Source organism: Gouania willdenowi, chromosome 15, assembly GCF_900634775.1.
Source record: "Gouania willdenowi chromosome 15, fGouWil2.1, whole genome shotgun sequence".
NCBI classification, from domain to species: Eukaryota; Metazoa; Chordata; class Actinopteri; order Blenniiformes; family Gobiesocidae; genus Gouania; species Gouania willdenowi.
The window spans coordinates 30,177,576-30,192,449 of NC_041058.1; the positions used below are offsets into that span (position 1 = coordinate 30,177,576).

Genomic DNA, 14,874 nt, shown 5'->3' on the forward strand with positions numbered 1-14,874 from the left:
GGTAATAAATCTTGTCACGGTTCCCTTGCATCCAGTAAACATCTCATGTAGTAGAAATTTAAAAAGGACGGCAAAGTTTACATTCTATTATGATACCGTCACCTTCTTTAAATTAATTTTTTGTAGTTTCACAATGTCTGTTGATCATTTTAAAACGAAAAATAATAATTTACTCAGCAACGGTTGGGTGTAGAAATGTAACAAATGACTTTATTTCCTTTAAAACATACTTAAGTAAAATTACTGATGTAGAAATATAGTCAAAAAAGTACAAGTACCCATGAAAACAACTCAATTAAAAGTAACGTGAGTACTTGTAATCGATTACTTTCACCTCTTTTTACTGCTATATCAACACATAAAAAATATGCAATGATCCTAAGCCAACATTGACCTTTACATGTTGTCAAACCACTGATAAATTCTCCAAATGTGTCTTTACATTGAGGTGAATGAATGGCATTGAGTTTATACAAGTAATCCCAAATAACTATATATCTATATATCTATATTTGAACAAATTTAAACAGTGGAATAACAACTTAGGTTTGTTAGCTAATGATAATGAACATTTACTTCATTGACCATAACTGAAACACTAAAAAAACAAGCTAACAAAGTATCCAAATATGGCCCTGGTCAACACTAAGATATAGATGCTACTCAAAGTTACTTTGAACATGCAGTGAAAACCAAGCTAGCATACGACTATCTCATACACATCACTTTTACAAATAATGAATAACACTGTTACAGCCAGTTATCTAAATACAACAACAAAGTGAGACGCTAACAACCTGAGAGCACAGTAACCATACATGAAGCTAACATTTCATCAGGATGAACATACATAAGTCATATTACTGGACAGTGCAGTTTATGAAGGCTTATATGTCTTTTTGATTCCTCCTATTATTGGATTACTAAATAGTTTTATTAGTGCTCTGTTGCTTAAACTCTGGTTTAAACTGAGCTGAAATGCTAAATGAGAGTTACCAGCCTGTGTAAACAGTACATTTATGCAGAAAATGACTATTTTGTATGTGACGAGTATCAAACACTGAAACCAAGAGATTCTTTTTTTTTAGATAAAACCATAAAATATTTGAAGACTGTTTATTTTCTTTTTACATACAATATGAATCGACATTCTTTTCTCCCAGATTCATATTACTTTATGGATTAGATTCTTTTTTTCTTCAGCTTTTATCCTGATTTTTTCAAGAGTAAAAAAATGTCCTTTTTGGTGTTGGACAATTGACCATCTACTCACAGCAGATACACAGTCCACCATTTTGTGGTATGGATTTAGGTTATATACAGTATATATGGGAAATATGTCTTTATGCATTGTATTGCCAACCATGGTACATGCGAAGGAGGGGTCCTCTTTGCATCGAGAGGTCAGAGGTCAATCCCATTACTGTACTGTAACTATCTGTGCGTTGAAGAGTTAGGAAAGACACACTGAACCCAAAATTGCTCCCATTGACAGATTAGAGTTGCCTTGCATGGCACCTCTGTCACCGTTGGTGTCTGAATTGCTAACATTGCTAACATTGTAAAGTGCTTTGCGAGTACAATTGTGATAATTAAAAGCACTGTATGAATCAAATAAATTTACTAAATGTATATATAGTTAAAAGCATGATAACATAAACTTCTGATTGCCACTCATGTTTTCATCATCTGAAGCAGGACTCACCAACCTTTCTGAAACTATGAGCTACTTCACAGCTACTGTATAGTCCGTAGGGCTACCAGTTAGAAATGCACTTCTTAAATATTGAATGTTCACGGTTTCACTTTAATTAAAGGGTCAGATAATAGGGAAGGCTATCAGTGACTTAAAAAGGTAGGAAATGTTTCTCCTAATTTATGCAATTGTTTCATCTTCATCACATTTATTAGAAAATTATCATCTAGATATTTTAAAAGCTACTTACAAACAACTTTGAACTAATCATATAACATGTAGCATTTGTAAAATGCAACAATTATGTCATATCTTACAAAAATCCACCTTGCATTTTTAAAAATATATTATATATAACATACCACAACCCATACACCAAATCTGCAACATTTGATCACAAAGTTTCAGTGATATAACATTTAAAGATGGTAATTCAATACTGAAACTTTACCAGGTGCAGTTGTTTTAACTCTACTAAGAAATAACTACATCTGTCATATGTATCTATCTTTGTGATTTTGGATCCTAGAAAGTAAATCAGATTTTAGATGAAGCTCATTGGTGACTCGAGCTCCTGAGGGCCCCACTCATGGTCCATGCGGTCTATTTGGTGCCCGCTGGCACCGTGTTGGTTGGTGACCCCTGATCTTAACATTGCAAATGTAAACCAACAAAAGCTCAGCCAGGATAGGATCAATATTTAAGTTACCACAGATTTGAAAAAAATGTTTGCTGTTGTGTCCTTTAGCAAAGCACCAAATCTAAATATGCATAGTTGGTGTTGGGCTTCTGCAACCCTACTGTACATTGGTAGCTTCGCTTTTTAAAAATAGATTGTCCTGTATCTTTTTGTTTCTTTCCATGAGTGAATTTTTGTTAGAAAAACATAAATCTTAAATAAAGTCATCTTAAAATTATGTCTATGATTGAAACTACATACTCAGGAATAATTATGTGCTTGGTTTGTCAAAAATACAGTTTTGCAGTATGGCGAGGCCTACTAATCTTAGTAATACACACTAAATAGCTCAGTCAAATGTATTACTGTGATGCAATTTTTACTTACTTTGGTGTTTATAATAAATTATTGTAATCATCCACAAGAAAGTAAAACAGGAAGTTTCTGAGGTAGTAGAATATTCATTTTTAGGTAAGACAAAGTTGCTTGTACTAAACAAAGTGCTCTGTGATAAAAAAGAATAAAAATCCCAAAATATTTATTACTGGGAAACAGTCCCCACCCACCTTTTGATACTATTGCTGTACCCTCATCAAACTCTGGCTCTGTTATACGCTGAGAACCTAGACACACACACACACACACACACACACACACACACAGATGTACACATAAAGCACATTTAAATGCATGCACACATCCAAGCACAAAGACAGTGAAAATAGACATTTACATTGACATACGTTTAATGTGTTAGACTTTGCACATTGACAGTAAAAGATTCACGACTCTTAAAAGGTCCAGTATTATGTTATTTTTCACACATCTCCATTTATTCCAGGAACCCCAACAACATAGTATTTGAGATTTTCTCACTCACCTGTTTTCTGGAGTTTTAACCCTGTAAAAAGTCACTTTCAGGCCGCTTCTAAAAACAGGCTGTTTTGGGGCCTTCATGGATATGCATGAGTGGGCGTGTCTGTAGACGCAGACTTCATGCCTTGCTCTTGGAGAGGGTGATGAGTGATCACCATAGCGATTTTCTTTTGCTATCCACACACTCTTGTTATTGTTTTCAGCCAAAAAACTGCACATTACAGTAAAACACATGGATATTTAAGCGGCTATTGTTATTGTGAGTCAGACAAAAATGCTGCTCCAGTGTGTGTTTATCACAACAGCAGCGGAGTCGGTCAGCTGTTTCAAACTCTCACCAGAGCTGCTACGTCGCTTTCTTGTCATCCTCACCACTACTGATTAGGAATAGTCCATTCAAGACGACAGTCCAATGTTTTGTTCTACCACTGAGTCTCATTGGGTCACAAAACACGTCAGATCATGTCAAAGGCGACACGAGGCGATATAACGGCTACTAAAAGTGGAACTGATTGTGAGCGCTCACACTGCGCTTTGCATTATCCATATACTGGATAACCTTTATAGTGGATTATCTATATACTGAACATAAAGATATTGCAGTATCTGTGGATAAAGGGACTAGTGGTTAAGGGAGCAGGCTTGTAATCGTAGGGTCACTGGTTCTAATCTCACTGCTTCAACACTGTGGGATGTTGATCAGTCCCTTATTTTAACACTAACTGGTCTCTGGGTGCTACACCGTGGCTGCCCACTGCTCCTCAGGGAGGGGTTAAATGCAGAGAACACATTTTGTGTATGTAGCTTTACATACGTGACAATAAAGTATCATATACTGTATATTCTCTATTAAACCGCAGTGTTTGTTTTAGCTGTGAGGTAGTTTGAGAGGGAGGAGCTCACATTCTTATAGGGTAGGAGGAGCCAGGATTGTCAGGAGGAGGAGTTTCCACCTTATGACGTAATATTGGGGGAAAAATCCAGCATCAAGCTGACTTTTCTCAAAATGTGGAATAACAAAGAGAGAAGGAAACAGAACTTTTTCAACTGTGGCCCTCTGAATGAGGCTAAAATATATCACCATTAGAAACCTTTAGAAAGTGAGTTTTTCCATAATACTGCCCCTTTAAAACTCATGAGGTAAATTGTGTTCAGGGCTCAGACTCACGCTGCAGCTTCTTGCCAGAGGTATCCGTGTGTGGATGGCGTCTGGGCAGAAAAGGTGACGGTCGTGGCAGAGGAATGGATGAGACATCATGGGTTTGGAGTGGGTACCAGTGAGGTTTGTCATCCAGTAAGGCCGTCTCCAGCTCTATTAGGATCTATGTGGAAGACAGGGCACACAGTGAAGGGTGTGTGTGTGTGTGTGTGTGTGTGTGTGTGTGTGTGTACCTCTCCCATAAAGGTGCTATCCTCCTCTGGTGACCGGGGCTGGTCCCACAACGTCAGCTCCAGCATGTGGTTACGAAAATCCCTGCGATGAACGTGGCTGTAGACGAACGTCTGGTTCCACTTGGGCTCGCAGGTTTTCTTCATTGCTTTTGTTCTTCGTTTGCTCTTGTCACTGTTATGGAGGACAGATAGTCAATCACATTCACTTTCTAACAATTTGCCTTTTGTGGATCTGGTGGTATGTGATGTTAAGCACTGAAGAAAAGAAAAAGCTGCGTTGGAAATGTCATTCTAACGTTCTACTCATATTAAGTCTGACGTCAAAATGAGTATGCAGTGCGTTCACATTAGATAGTATAAAAAGATCGAGTATGCAAGAAATACCAGGATGTATACTATATGGGGACATTTTTTAAGTATGCACGGTAAGCACACTAGTCATACTCAACCGTCCCATGATGCATTGCGAGGGGAATGTATAATGGCCTTGGACTGCCTCCAAGCTAAATATTAAACCTCCCCTTTTCAAAATCAAAGCATCTCTTCTTGTCTTCCATCAGGTTTTTTTTTTAACTGTTTTGTAAATAAGGCTTTTGTTTTGAAGTTAAGTGTTTTCTGTAGCACAATGGAGGGTCTACAAAAATCTCCAAAATGTGGGAATGAAATCTGTATACTTAGTTTTATGGATCAAATGAGCACATGTTGATATTCTACTTAAAATGTTTTCAGAACTTTCAAAGGTGGAGAATCAACAGAGATATTTAGCATCAGTGTGATTCAAGTTTTTACCGTAAGTTTGAAATGCATCTTGGGAAACTTGGAAGTAGGAAGTGGTAATGCTCATCATCCTAATTATACTGTAAGATATAGTACAAATTACATACTATCTACCAATGAATATAATTCCAGTAAACATAATTGCCTCATCTCACTTGGATTAAAGTCCTTCCAGACCTGAAAAAAATACATTCTTAATGAAGACAATACAGTGTATTAAATTATATACAGAATTTAATAATTGTTTTATTTGATTTGATTTATATTGATCATGTAAATGGCATCTTAAACACAGTTTAAAATAAAAAAGTAACATAAAAAAAAAAAAAAACACTATCTTACATCTTCAAATTCTTATGCATCTCAGTTTGCATGAACACAATGTTATATAAAGAAAGTTAATGTATTTAAAAGGCTACAAAAAGTAATTTGAAGTTTGATAACACATGATCATGTGATCAACACATGCTAATTGCTCATTTCTTGCCACACGTAAAACATGCATATTTAACATATTTCACATTGACGGCTAAATGAATCTGTTCCCACACAATTAAAATCTTTATTTTCTTCCAGAATAGTGTTTTTGTTGGTTTAGTTATTTTACCAGGGATTTAAAACTTTATTTATAATAATAATTTACAGGGAAAGTTGATAGTCTGTAGATGTTGCAGAAGGTGAAGTAGGAAGATTGCACAACGTGATATATTTTTAGGTTAACAAATTTTTATATCATGATTTTATTTGTCATTAATCATTAATAGCCTCTGTAAAAAAAGAACAACTATATATTCTAATATTTTTTAAAGCTATAGGGAGCCATTGCAAAAGAGTCAAAGAGTCACATGAGACTCCAGAGCCGTAGGTTACAGAACCCTTGGTTAGGGTCATTTTTTTCTAGTGTCTAGTGCAGACGTGCAACTGGAGGCCCCAAAAGTAAACACAAAAAAATATACAAAATGACAGTAAAATACACAAAAAAAACAGACTAAAATAATGAAAACCACTTCAAAAACACAACATGAATACAAAAATAGCCAAAAATCTATAAAACAACAAAAATACAAAAAATAAAAACCAATAAGAAAAGCCATTAAGAAAAGTACTTGTTGGAGTGGCAATTTTTGTTAAATTTACATTTTTACATTACCATTTATACATCTTTTTAATAACCATTTATCTTGAAATGTGAGACTAACTTTCAATCATAAAACCATACTTATTATGTGTTGAAATTTAAGACTTTTGAAAGATTGATTTAAGACATTTTAAAGACAATTAAGGCCTTATTTTTAGATTCATGAATGTAATGCCTTGTAAGACTTTTTAAGGACCCGCGGGAACCCATCAGATAACATTTGCATTCCTCCAACAGGTGTGTACAATTGTTGGTAAGATTGACCTCATTTTCCTGCTTTTTGCTACATTTTAGTTAGTAACGAAGTTCATTTAATATCACACACTGGGAAAAAAAAAGTTGGAATCATTTAGCCTACGCTGCCAGGACCCTATTGTTATCCTGCAAGTTCCTACTTCTAATGTGCAAACAATCACCACATTTTGTAATAGTAATAGTCCTACAGGTGGCGCTACAGCAAGCCTCTTAAGTTCAAAATTAGGAAAATTCACAACAAATCAACCAAATATCCTACAAGTTATGAACTTTTAACAGAATGTAGCCCCAATACAGAAAAACAACAACAACTGTAATATACATTTAAAACTATTGCAAATTAAACAGTCCATTACTAAACTTATAAAACCTTCTTCCACAACTGTTGCTCAATTGACACCAAACTTGTAACTTGTTCTACACAAACCATCCACACAGATTTTTGATTGATCAAAAATTGAGCCTTCATTGCACCAAAATGTTTGACCGTTAATGGTTTTGTGAACATTTACTTAATTACAAATTCTTGCTAAATACATGTTCATTGTTCATTAAACAATTGACAACATTTTGGAGTCATGAATTTTATAATTTGTGAATTTTACAATTTGTGACTTTAGTCCAATTGCATTTATATCTGACTAGAAATACGAGACAAAATTGCTGAAGGAACCAATGAAGACATCATGAATTGACTGTATGACTGTATTTTGTACGTTACTTAAACATGCCTCATAGATCAATAATTCAAACATTATTTGCTCCCAAAAAGATGTTAAAGGTTGAGATTACCACTTGAAAGTTTGTTTTCATCTCCACCGTAAACACTTTTAGAAAAATGTTTTTGGAAAAGTTTGCTGCTTTGCATTGTGGGATGTGGAGTCCCATAGACAGATGCATAGTAATGTTTTTGCTCATTCTTACTTTGATTTCTTCTCCATACAGACAAAGTGTACAGAGATTGGCTTGACACCATTTTTGTTTAGTGATAGAACCTCATTCCACAAGACATTATATTTTGGCCAGATTTAGATATTTCCGTGTAAACATCAAAAAGAACATCTGCCATTGTTTTTTGCTGCAACTTTCAGTGAAAAAACCAGAAATGTGTTGTGAAAAAAACAAGAAATTACAGTAAGAATGAAGTGAAAACATTTGTATGCATCTGTCTATGGCAGTGATTCCCAACCAGGGGTATGCGTAACATTGATTTATATAGAGCTTTTCACAGACCAGGGTCACAAAGTGCTTCACATTTTACAGTTTAAAACAATAACAGAGTACATATGCCAGTACAGTGCAGTGTCGGTAAATAAAAGGGTACATACAAAGCCTACATTGGGCAGATACAAAACTGTGGCTCAAAAGCCTCCCTAAAAAAGCATAGTGTTTTTGTGATTTTTAATTAAAAATAAGAGTAATAATTTATCTATTTAAATTTTTTTATAATTTTCATGCGACCCCAAGGTTGAGAAGCACTGATTTGAGGCTCCTGAATAGATTTGTTTCTATAGTTTCTGTGTTTATCATTCCCGGTCATCTCACCAAGACTGAGACTTTATTTGTTAATTTTCCTCTCTCTCTCTCTCTCTAGTTCCCCCTGTAGTGCCATCGCGTACCCCTAGGGGTACACCTACCCCCATTTGAGAAACACAGGGTTAAACCTTTAAGATACAATTCCTTTATACATTTGATGAACAAAAGTCATGAGTTCTATACCAAAGATATGAAAGACAAGCTCACCTGCGGTCAGGGAGGAAGTACATTTTGACGTAGGGGCTTCTGGGTCGTCCATCAGCTCTAACAGGAAGCTCTGAAGCCTGCAGCACATTGACTATGAGCTGGTGACCCACTTTATCGTACCACAGCTTCACCTGGCATGGGGGGTGCACAAATACGCATAAGAGTTTCACTCCATAAAAAAAATAAAATAACTACCAAATGGGAAACTGGATCAAAACACGCACACTTACTGAGAGCTGGCCTGGCATCAGCTGTGGAGCATCTTGGAGCATTCCAGGACTGGAGGGAGACAGGACATTTAAGGACGGTCTCTCCATCTTCTGGGACTCAAAAGAACTGGAACCTGCTACGAGGAGAAAAGAAGAATCTGAATGAAACCTCCAGAGTTTTATCGGATTCAAACATTCTCACCCAGTGTGAGTTCACTTAACATCACAACCAGAAATTAGACGACTATTCTCTGGACGACTTCACCAAAACAGAACACAGAGCATTACTGTCAGCATGATAAATTACAATGCTCCTGCCCTACTTTGAGCCTATGAGGCTTGTAGTCACTAAAGTACACAGGTATGTAAACCTAAATAGCCCCTTTGAAGAAAACCAACGATGCATAAAACAGCGTCTACGTCCTGGTTCAACATACTGTATTTATAAAGACAATCATTGTAGGCAATGTGATTGAAAGCAGCGTTAAAGCTGTAGCTTTGCTACGATTTTTTAAGAAAAAGTCACTGCAAATGTGTAATATATAAAACTTTAGCTCTGAAAAGTGCAGGTGATACCGGAAAGTTTAGGATTCTTTTTCTTTCAGTTTGACCAAATATTGGTTCCACATAAGTATCTTAGTAAAAAGTCCCTAAACAGCAAGAACCAACTCTATGATGATGTCACATTGCATCCTAATTATTATTTAACCAAGTCCTGTATCAGGATTAATGATGTGAACAGATTGTTTTGTTAGATTTCCTATTTCTGCTAATGTGTCTCTTTGGAAAAAACATAATGTGTCTCTGCACGAGTTTTACAAAATTTAAAAAAATTTTTTTTTTTTAACACTGTACATATAGAGGCCACAATAAAAGGGTCAAATAAGTGACTTTGGCTGTTTTGAAAAGATATTTAGAGAATTGATTCTGGGCTTTAGATCTTGCAGTCAGACTTAATTCCATGCTACACAAAATGTCTCTGATTAGAATAAATGTTTTACTCACTAATACAACCATAATGTACAGAAGCGAGTTAGGACCAATTTTGATGAATATGCAAATCAAGAATAAAGTCAAAATGTTGAGATTAAAGTTTAAATTTGGTGAATAAAGTTGAAATACAATGTTGAGATTAAAGTCAAAGGTTTGCTAATTAAGTCAAATCTACGGAAGCTGACTCGGGTCAATTCACCGTTTGACAACAAACGTCAGATCGTGGCCATGTATCGATGAATGCGTTAAACTATACTTTGAAGTTGGGTTTAATAACAAATACATTCTTTCAGTTTGAATGGAGACTTGTCGTTTATGGTGAATTGGCGCTAGTCAGCTTCCGTAGATTTGACGTTAACAGCAAACCTTTAACTTTTATCACAATTTTGTATTTTGAGTTTATTATTGAAATTTTTACTTCAATCTCGACATTAAATTGCAACTTTAATCTTGAAATTTTAACTTTAATCTCAACATTTCTACTTTATTCTTGATTTAAGGAGTGTATTGCCAGTGTATGAACTAAGTGGAATGTGCACAAAGTCAAAAACCACTCACACATACAAAATCAACAAATACAATGCAATAAATGACCGTTCTCTCTGTGTTTTTGCTCTAGATTGATCTATTATGAAAGTTTTTCCAGATCAAACAGATACATTTAGGACATGCTAACATGTGTTAGCAGCCCTAACAGGACAAGTTCTCTCAGATACTTACTGGATTCTAATGGGGGGTGGGACGTGTCGGGGATTCTTGGGATATCACTAAAACAGAAACAAAGGCTCATCAGTAGACAGTAGTAGTAGATATAAATCTCTTATATTGTATATATAATGCATGCACATTATGACAGCATTGGTAAGGGTGTAAACAAGTTCTGTGTGCTTGGAAAAGGCTACAGATGAAAAGAAAGAAAAAAAAGCAAAAGAAAGCAGTGAGCACAGGCAAACTCTCGTTGTGACGACAGGGTTTCCTAATGGATGCATCCTATTGGTCAGAACATGGATTAAATAATGGTGCACCGTGCTGTCCTCCAACTGGACTGCGCTGCAAAAAAATCTAAAGTGGAAAATCATAAAAGGTTGAAATCGCCACCTGAAAGTTCTGATCTCTAGTGGATCCAATATTTCAAGAACATGAATAGTTTTGTCTTTTGTTTTTTTTTTTGGAATCTGACATCTGACTGATATCTGATGCCATTTTGGCGTCCACCATAACTTCCATGTTTCTAAAAATGTCATCTTTGAGTACGGGTATTGGTTCATAATTGAGCTATAAGACTGATTAGTGGTTGACAGATAAAAGATAACAAACCAAATTAATAAACAAGCGATGAATTGTAAAGTGTCCACATGATAAGACCTATGTTAGTATTTAAAGCGAGTGACTTCTTAGGCATATCATACCAGGAATGATGAAACATAAAAAGGGATGCAAATAAGCTAAAAAAATTTGCGTTTTGCATCCCTTGAGTTTTTTTAATTTTTTTAAACCATTAGAGTCGAATGAGTTCAATGGGTGTGCATTAATAGGAGGGTCCACTTCAGTTCATTTTGGGGATGCAAAACGACACAGGCACAACTAAATAAGCAGGACAGGTTGTAAAATATGCAGGTTACTTACTGTAATTTTCTATAAACCCTTCGTAAGTGTTTGGAGAGAAATTTATACATTCAACTGATTTGCCATCAAATGTTTTAATAACTGCGATAGATAACAAAGCATTAAATGAAGTCTGATAATATCATTAAAACATCATAAAGCTGTAACAGCAGAACTCCTTCCATTACGGTGAATTACCACTGCACACATGCACTAACAGATACAGTGGAAGCTTTTTTAATGTGTTTTAATGACAAATTACACAAATAATTTCCTATATAAAACATGTTTGCACTGCTTTGATGTATAAATGCCTCTGCCTGGTTAAACAAAGCAGTAAAACATCAACAATCTTCATTTTTAGTGTCCAGCTTAATCTTTAAATTGTTATAATTATTATTATTTTTCTAAATTAAACACACACACACACACACACACACACACACACACACACACACACACACACACACACACACACACACACACACACACACACACACAATCTCAAACAGCTGTATTCTTTCATTTCTCAAATATAAATCTACAGTTCAAATAAAATGCAGTATACAATGATCTGAGCTGGCACATCTTGTCACTAATCCTGGCCACACTGTATTTGTAAAACAGCATAACAAACATGATCAAAAATGAATTCTATATATATATATATATAAAACAAATGTCTGGGGTCACAGCCTCAAAAATGCAGGGAACCACTGCACTAATGCATGTTAAAATACATCAAATAATGATCATGACACATCTAAAAATGTTTAAAACAATCACTGTTTTCTAGGGATGTAACGATTAATCGTAAGGCAGTTGAAAATCGATTCATAGGTACCACGGTTCACATCGATGCTCTGAAAATTGAATCGCAGTACTTTTTTTAAACAGCAGAGGGCGCTATATATTAATCCTTCCAGAAGCGGAAGTGATGGGCGGAATCTGCTACTCTTTTCTTTCTGGCCGCCATTTACTGTTAAACATGCTCATAAATGATTCTTTACTCCTTTAGCACCGAAAGAATATCTGTAATATTACGTGAATATCTGTAAAAGTCACGTTTTTCTATTAGCTCTGTCTGCTAGCATAGCTTCTCTTCTTCACTGGTGGAATAACTGCATGCCAACCGACCACTGGGTTACTAGCGCCCTCTGCTGGTCTAAACAAATATCTGACGTAAATACAGTAAAATGACTGTTTTTTTTGGGTTTTTTTAAGTCCAATTGTTAAGGCACAAAATACATTTTCAGTTGCACTTTTAAAAAGAAAAAGAACTATTATGCAGTTTTGAATTGTTTACTATAAAACCAGAATTTAAATTAATAGGTTTCTTCTTCATTTCTATTATTCCTTTATTTATTTCATTCAAGATTTATTTTTAGTTAAATTGCATCATTTTGAATAGTTTATCAAGGGATTCTTTAGACAATGAAAAATAAAAGGAAAATAGTACAGTATTTCCCCCAAAAACATGAAGGAATATTTTTCAGTCATTTGTCAACATTCTCATTTTGTAAAATAAATCGTATCGTGAACCCAGTATCGTGAATCGAATCGTATCGGGAGTTGAGTGAATCGTTACATCCCTACTGTTTTCAGTGATCAGTAATGAAAATACCATTTAGGACTGTTGAAAATAAATGGAAGTCGGCTGCACTATTTGTTTTTGTTGACAACTAAGAGATAAAACACTATGAAAAAAGGGTGATTCTGTTTCAAAGTGTTGTTAATGAAGTGCTTGTTAGGGGCCAGGCAGCCTAAGATACCACAAACCTGTTGTTATTCTGCATGTTTTTCTTCAGACCAAATCCTACTGCCCACGAAAAAAAAAAAGTCACCAAATTTTGGTTCAAAAAGTTTAAAATTTAGAAAATTCACAACAAATCAACTATAGGTGCTACATATTTCAGAAACTTTATTAGATTTAAACCTTTTGATAATTATGAAGTCCATCACTGTGTTTTTCACTGTCCCACACTAATAATCCACACAGAGTTTTGATTTAACAAAAACTGAGCCTACAGAGCATCAAAATGTGATTATACTTTCAAGTTCTTGCTAAATACAATTTCAACGTTCATAAAAAAATTGAAAAACATTAGTTATTGCAGATGCTGTTTGGAAAATACCACAATTTTGTCTAAAAAAATTAATTTTTAGAGCGTTTAGAATTTTGCTCTCAATTGGAGTCAATGCAAAAAGGTCATTTTTAAACATCACTCTTTCAATTGTGGAGCCAATAAATCATTGTTAAAACAAATGACCAACATCTCCATGTTATCTCTATAGAATTTATTCATTTATTTATTTTTTTGGTCGGGGGGGGGGGGGGGGGGGTTCTCTTCTCAAAAGATGAATTTTTAGCAGCCGTTTTAAATCTACCATTAAACGCTAACAGCTGCTGTCTTGCACACAGGTGACTGGTTTAGTCAATTAGTGAAGCTACAAGTCACATTTCCATGTGTTAATCATCTCAGTGATATAGAGCATCGTCTTGTGCCAAAAATTGTGAGTTGAAGCCTGAACTGATGCAAAATGACTTAGACTTTGAATTAAATTTAGCCTAAAATTCAATAATAATTACAGCAGCAGCTATGATTAAAGGTTTGGTTTATGTTTGACCAAACACATACTTTAGCTCCAACATGATTCATCTTATACTATCCTTATAATAATTGCAAGTGCCTTTGTAGGCAGGACACACAAGATAAATGGAAATCACCTTTAGAAGAACTTGGCAAACCCTATCAGCAGTTCTAATAATGACTGTCTGTTTATAGAGCAGTGCAATTATGGAGAGAATACAAACACACTGTCATCATCCTGTCTGAGTCATGCTTTCACCTGCACACCATGGGTTTACGGTGAGGTTGGGTCCTGACTTACCCAATAGGTCTGGATACCACCAGCTCCACCTGTGGCTCTGCTTGAGATTCCAGGATAATGTTGTAAACTTCCTTCATGGTTGCCCCCGGTAACAGCTTCCCATTCCACTGCAAAACCTCATCCCCTGAAACAGACATGCACATACTGTGGGTCTGCTCAGTTTTTCAGTGCGTGTGTGTATTAAAGGTGTAAGAAAAAATTGGTTCAGCGATATATAGTGATATTTCACCGCACGATTATCGTATGGATCCAAAAAATTTTCAAATTGATTTTTTTTAATTGTGTTTTTTCACAAAAAAACATCTAATTGCACCAACATATAAATAGCACGTAAACGCCCAGTCACTAGGTGTCAGTGAACCACATTAGACCTTGTTAAACTACATCATTCCTCAATACATTTTAGCTGGAAGTTGATTGCACTTTATTTTCATAAAACATACTGGGCACTTTAGAGATGTGTGTGGCTATTTTTTTTTTTTACAGGGGCAGTATGATGAAAAAAATCACTTCATAATGGTTTTTGCTATAGTGATATACATCCCTTTAGCCTCATTCAGAGGGCCAACGTTGAAAAATTTCAGTTTCCTCCCTCTCTTGTTATTCCACATTTTTTGAT

General features: G+C 35.3%; 1 protein-coding gene across 24 annotated transcripts in view; it reads right to left on the reverse strand.

Annotated features, from left to right (window-relative positions):
- Positions 1-14,874, reverse strand: part of rims1a (regulating synaptic membrane exocytosis 1a) — a 151,270-nt gene that overhangs the window by 34,534 nt on the left and 101,862 nt on the right. For 16 of the 24 annotated variants that reach the window (XM_028469292.1, XM_028469309.1, XM_028469299.1 and 13 more), the window contains 8 exons: positions 14,256-14,379; positions 11,385-11,402; positions 10,479-10,525; positions 8,781-8,902; positions 8,557-8,687; positions 4,644-4,815; positions 4,420-4,573; positions 2,942-2,998 (listed from right to left, as the gene is read on the reverse strand). In XM_028469292.1, coding sequence (XP_028325093.1) covers positions 2,942-2,998; positions 4,420-4,573; positions 4,644-4,815; positions 8,557-8,687; positions 8,781-8,902; positions 10,479-10,525; positions 11,385-11,402; positions 14,256-14,379 — 825 coding nt within the window. The remainder of the gene's footprint in view (positions 1-2,941; positions 2,999-4,419; positions 4,574-4,643; positions 4,816-8,556; positions 8,688-8,780; positions 8,903-10,478; positions 10,526-11,384; positions 11,403-14,255; positions 14,380-14,874) is intronic. The other 8 variants (XM_028469311.1, XM_028469301.1, XM_028469291.1 and 5 more) reach the window with 4 other exon arrangements.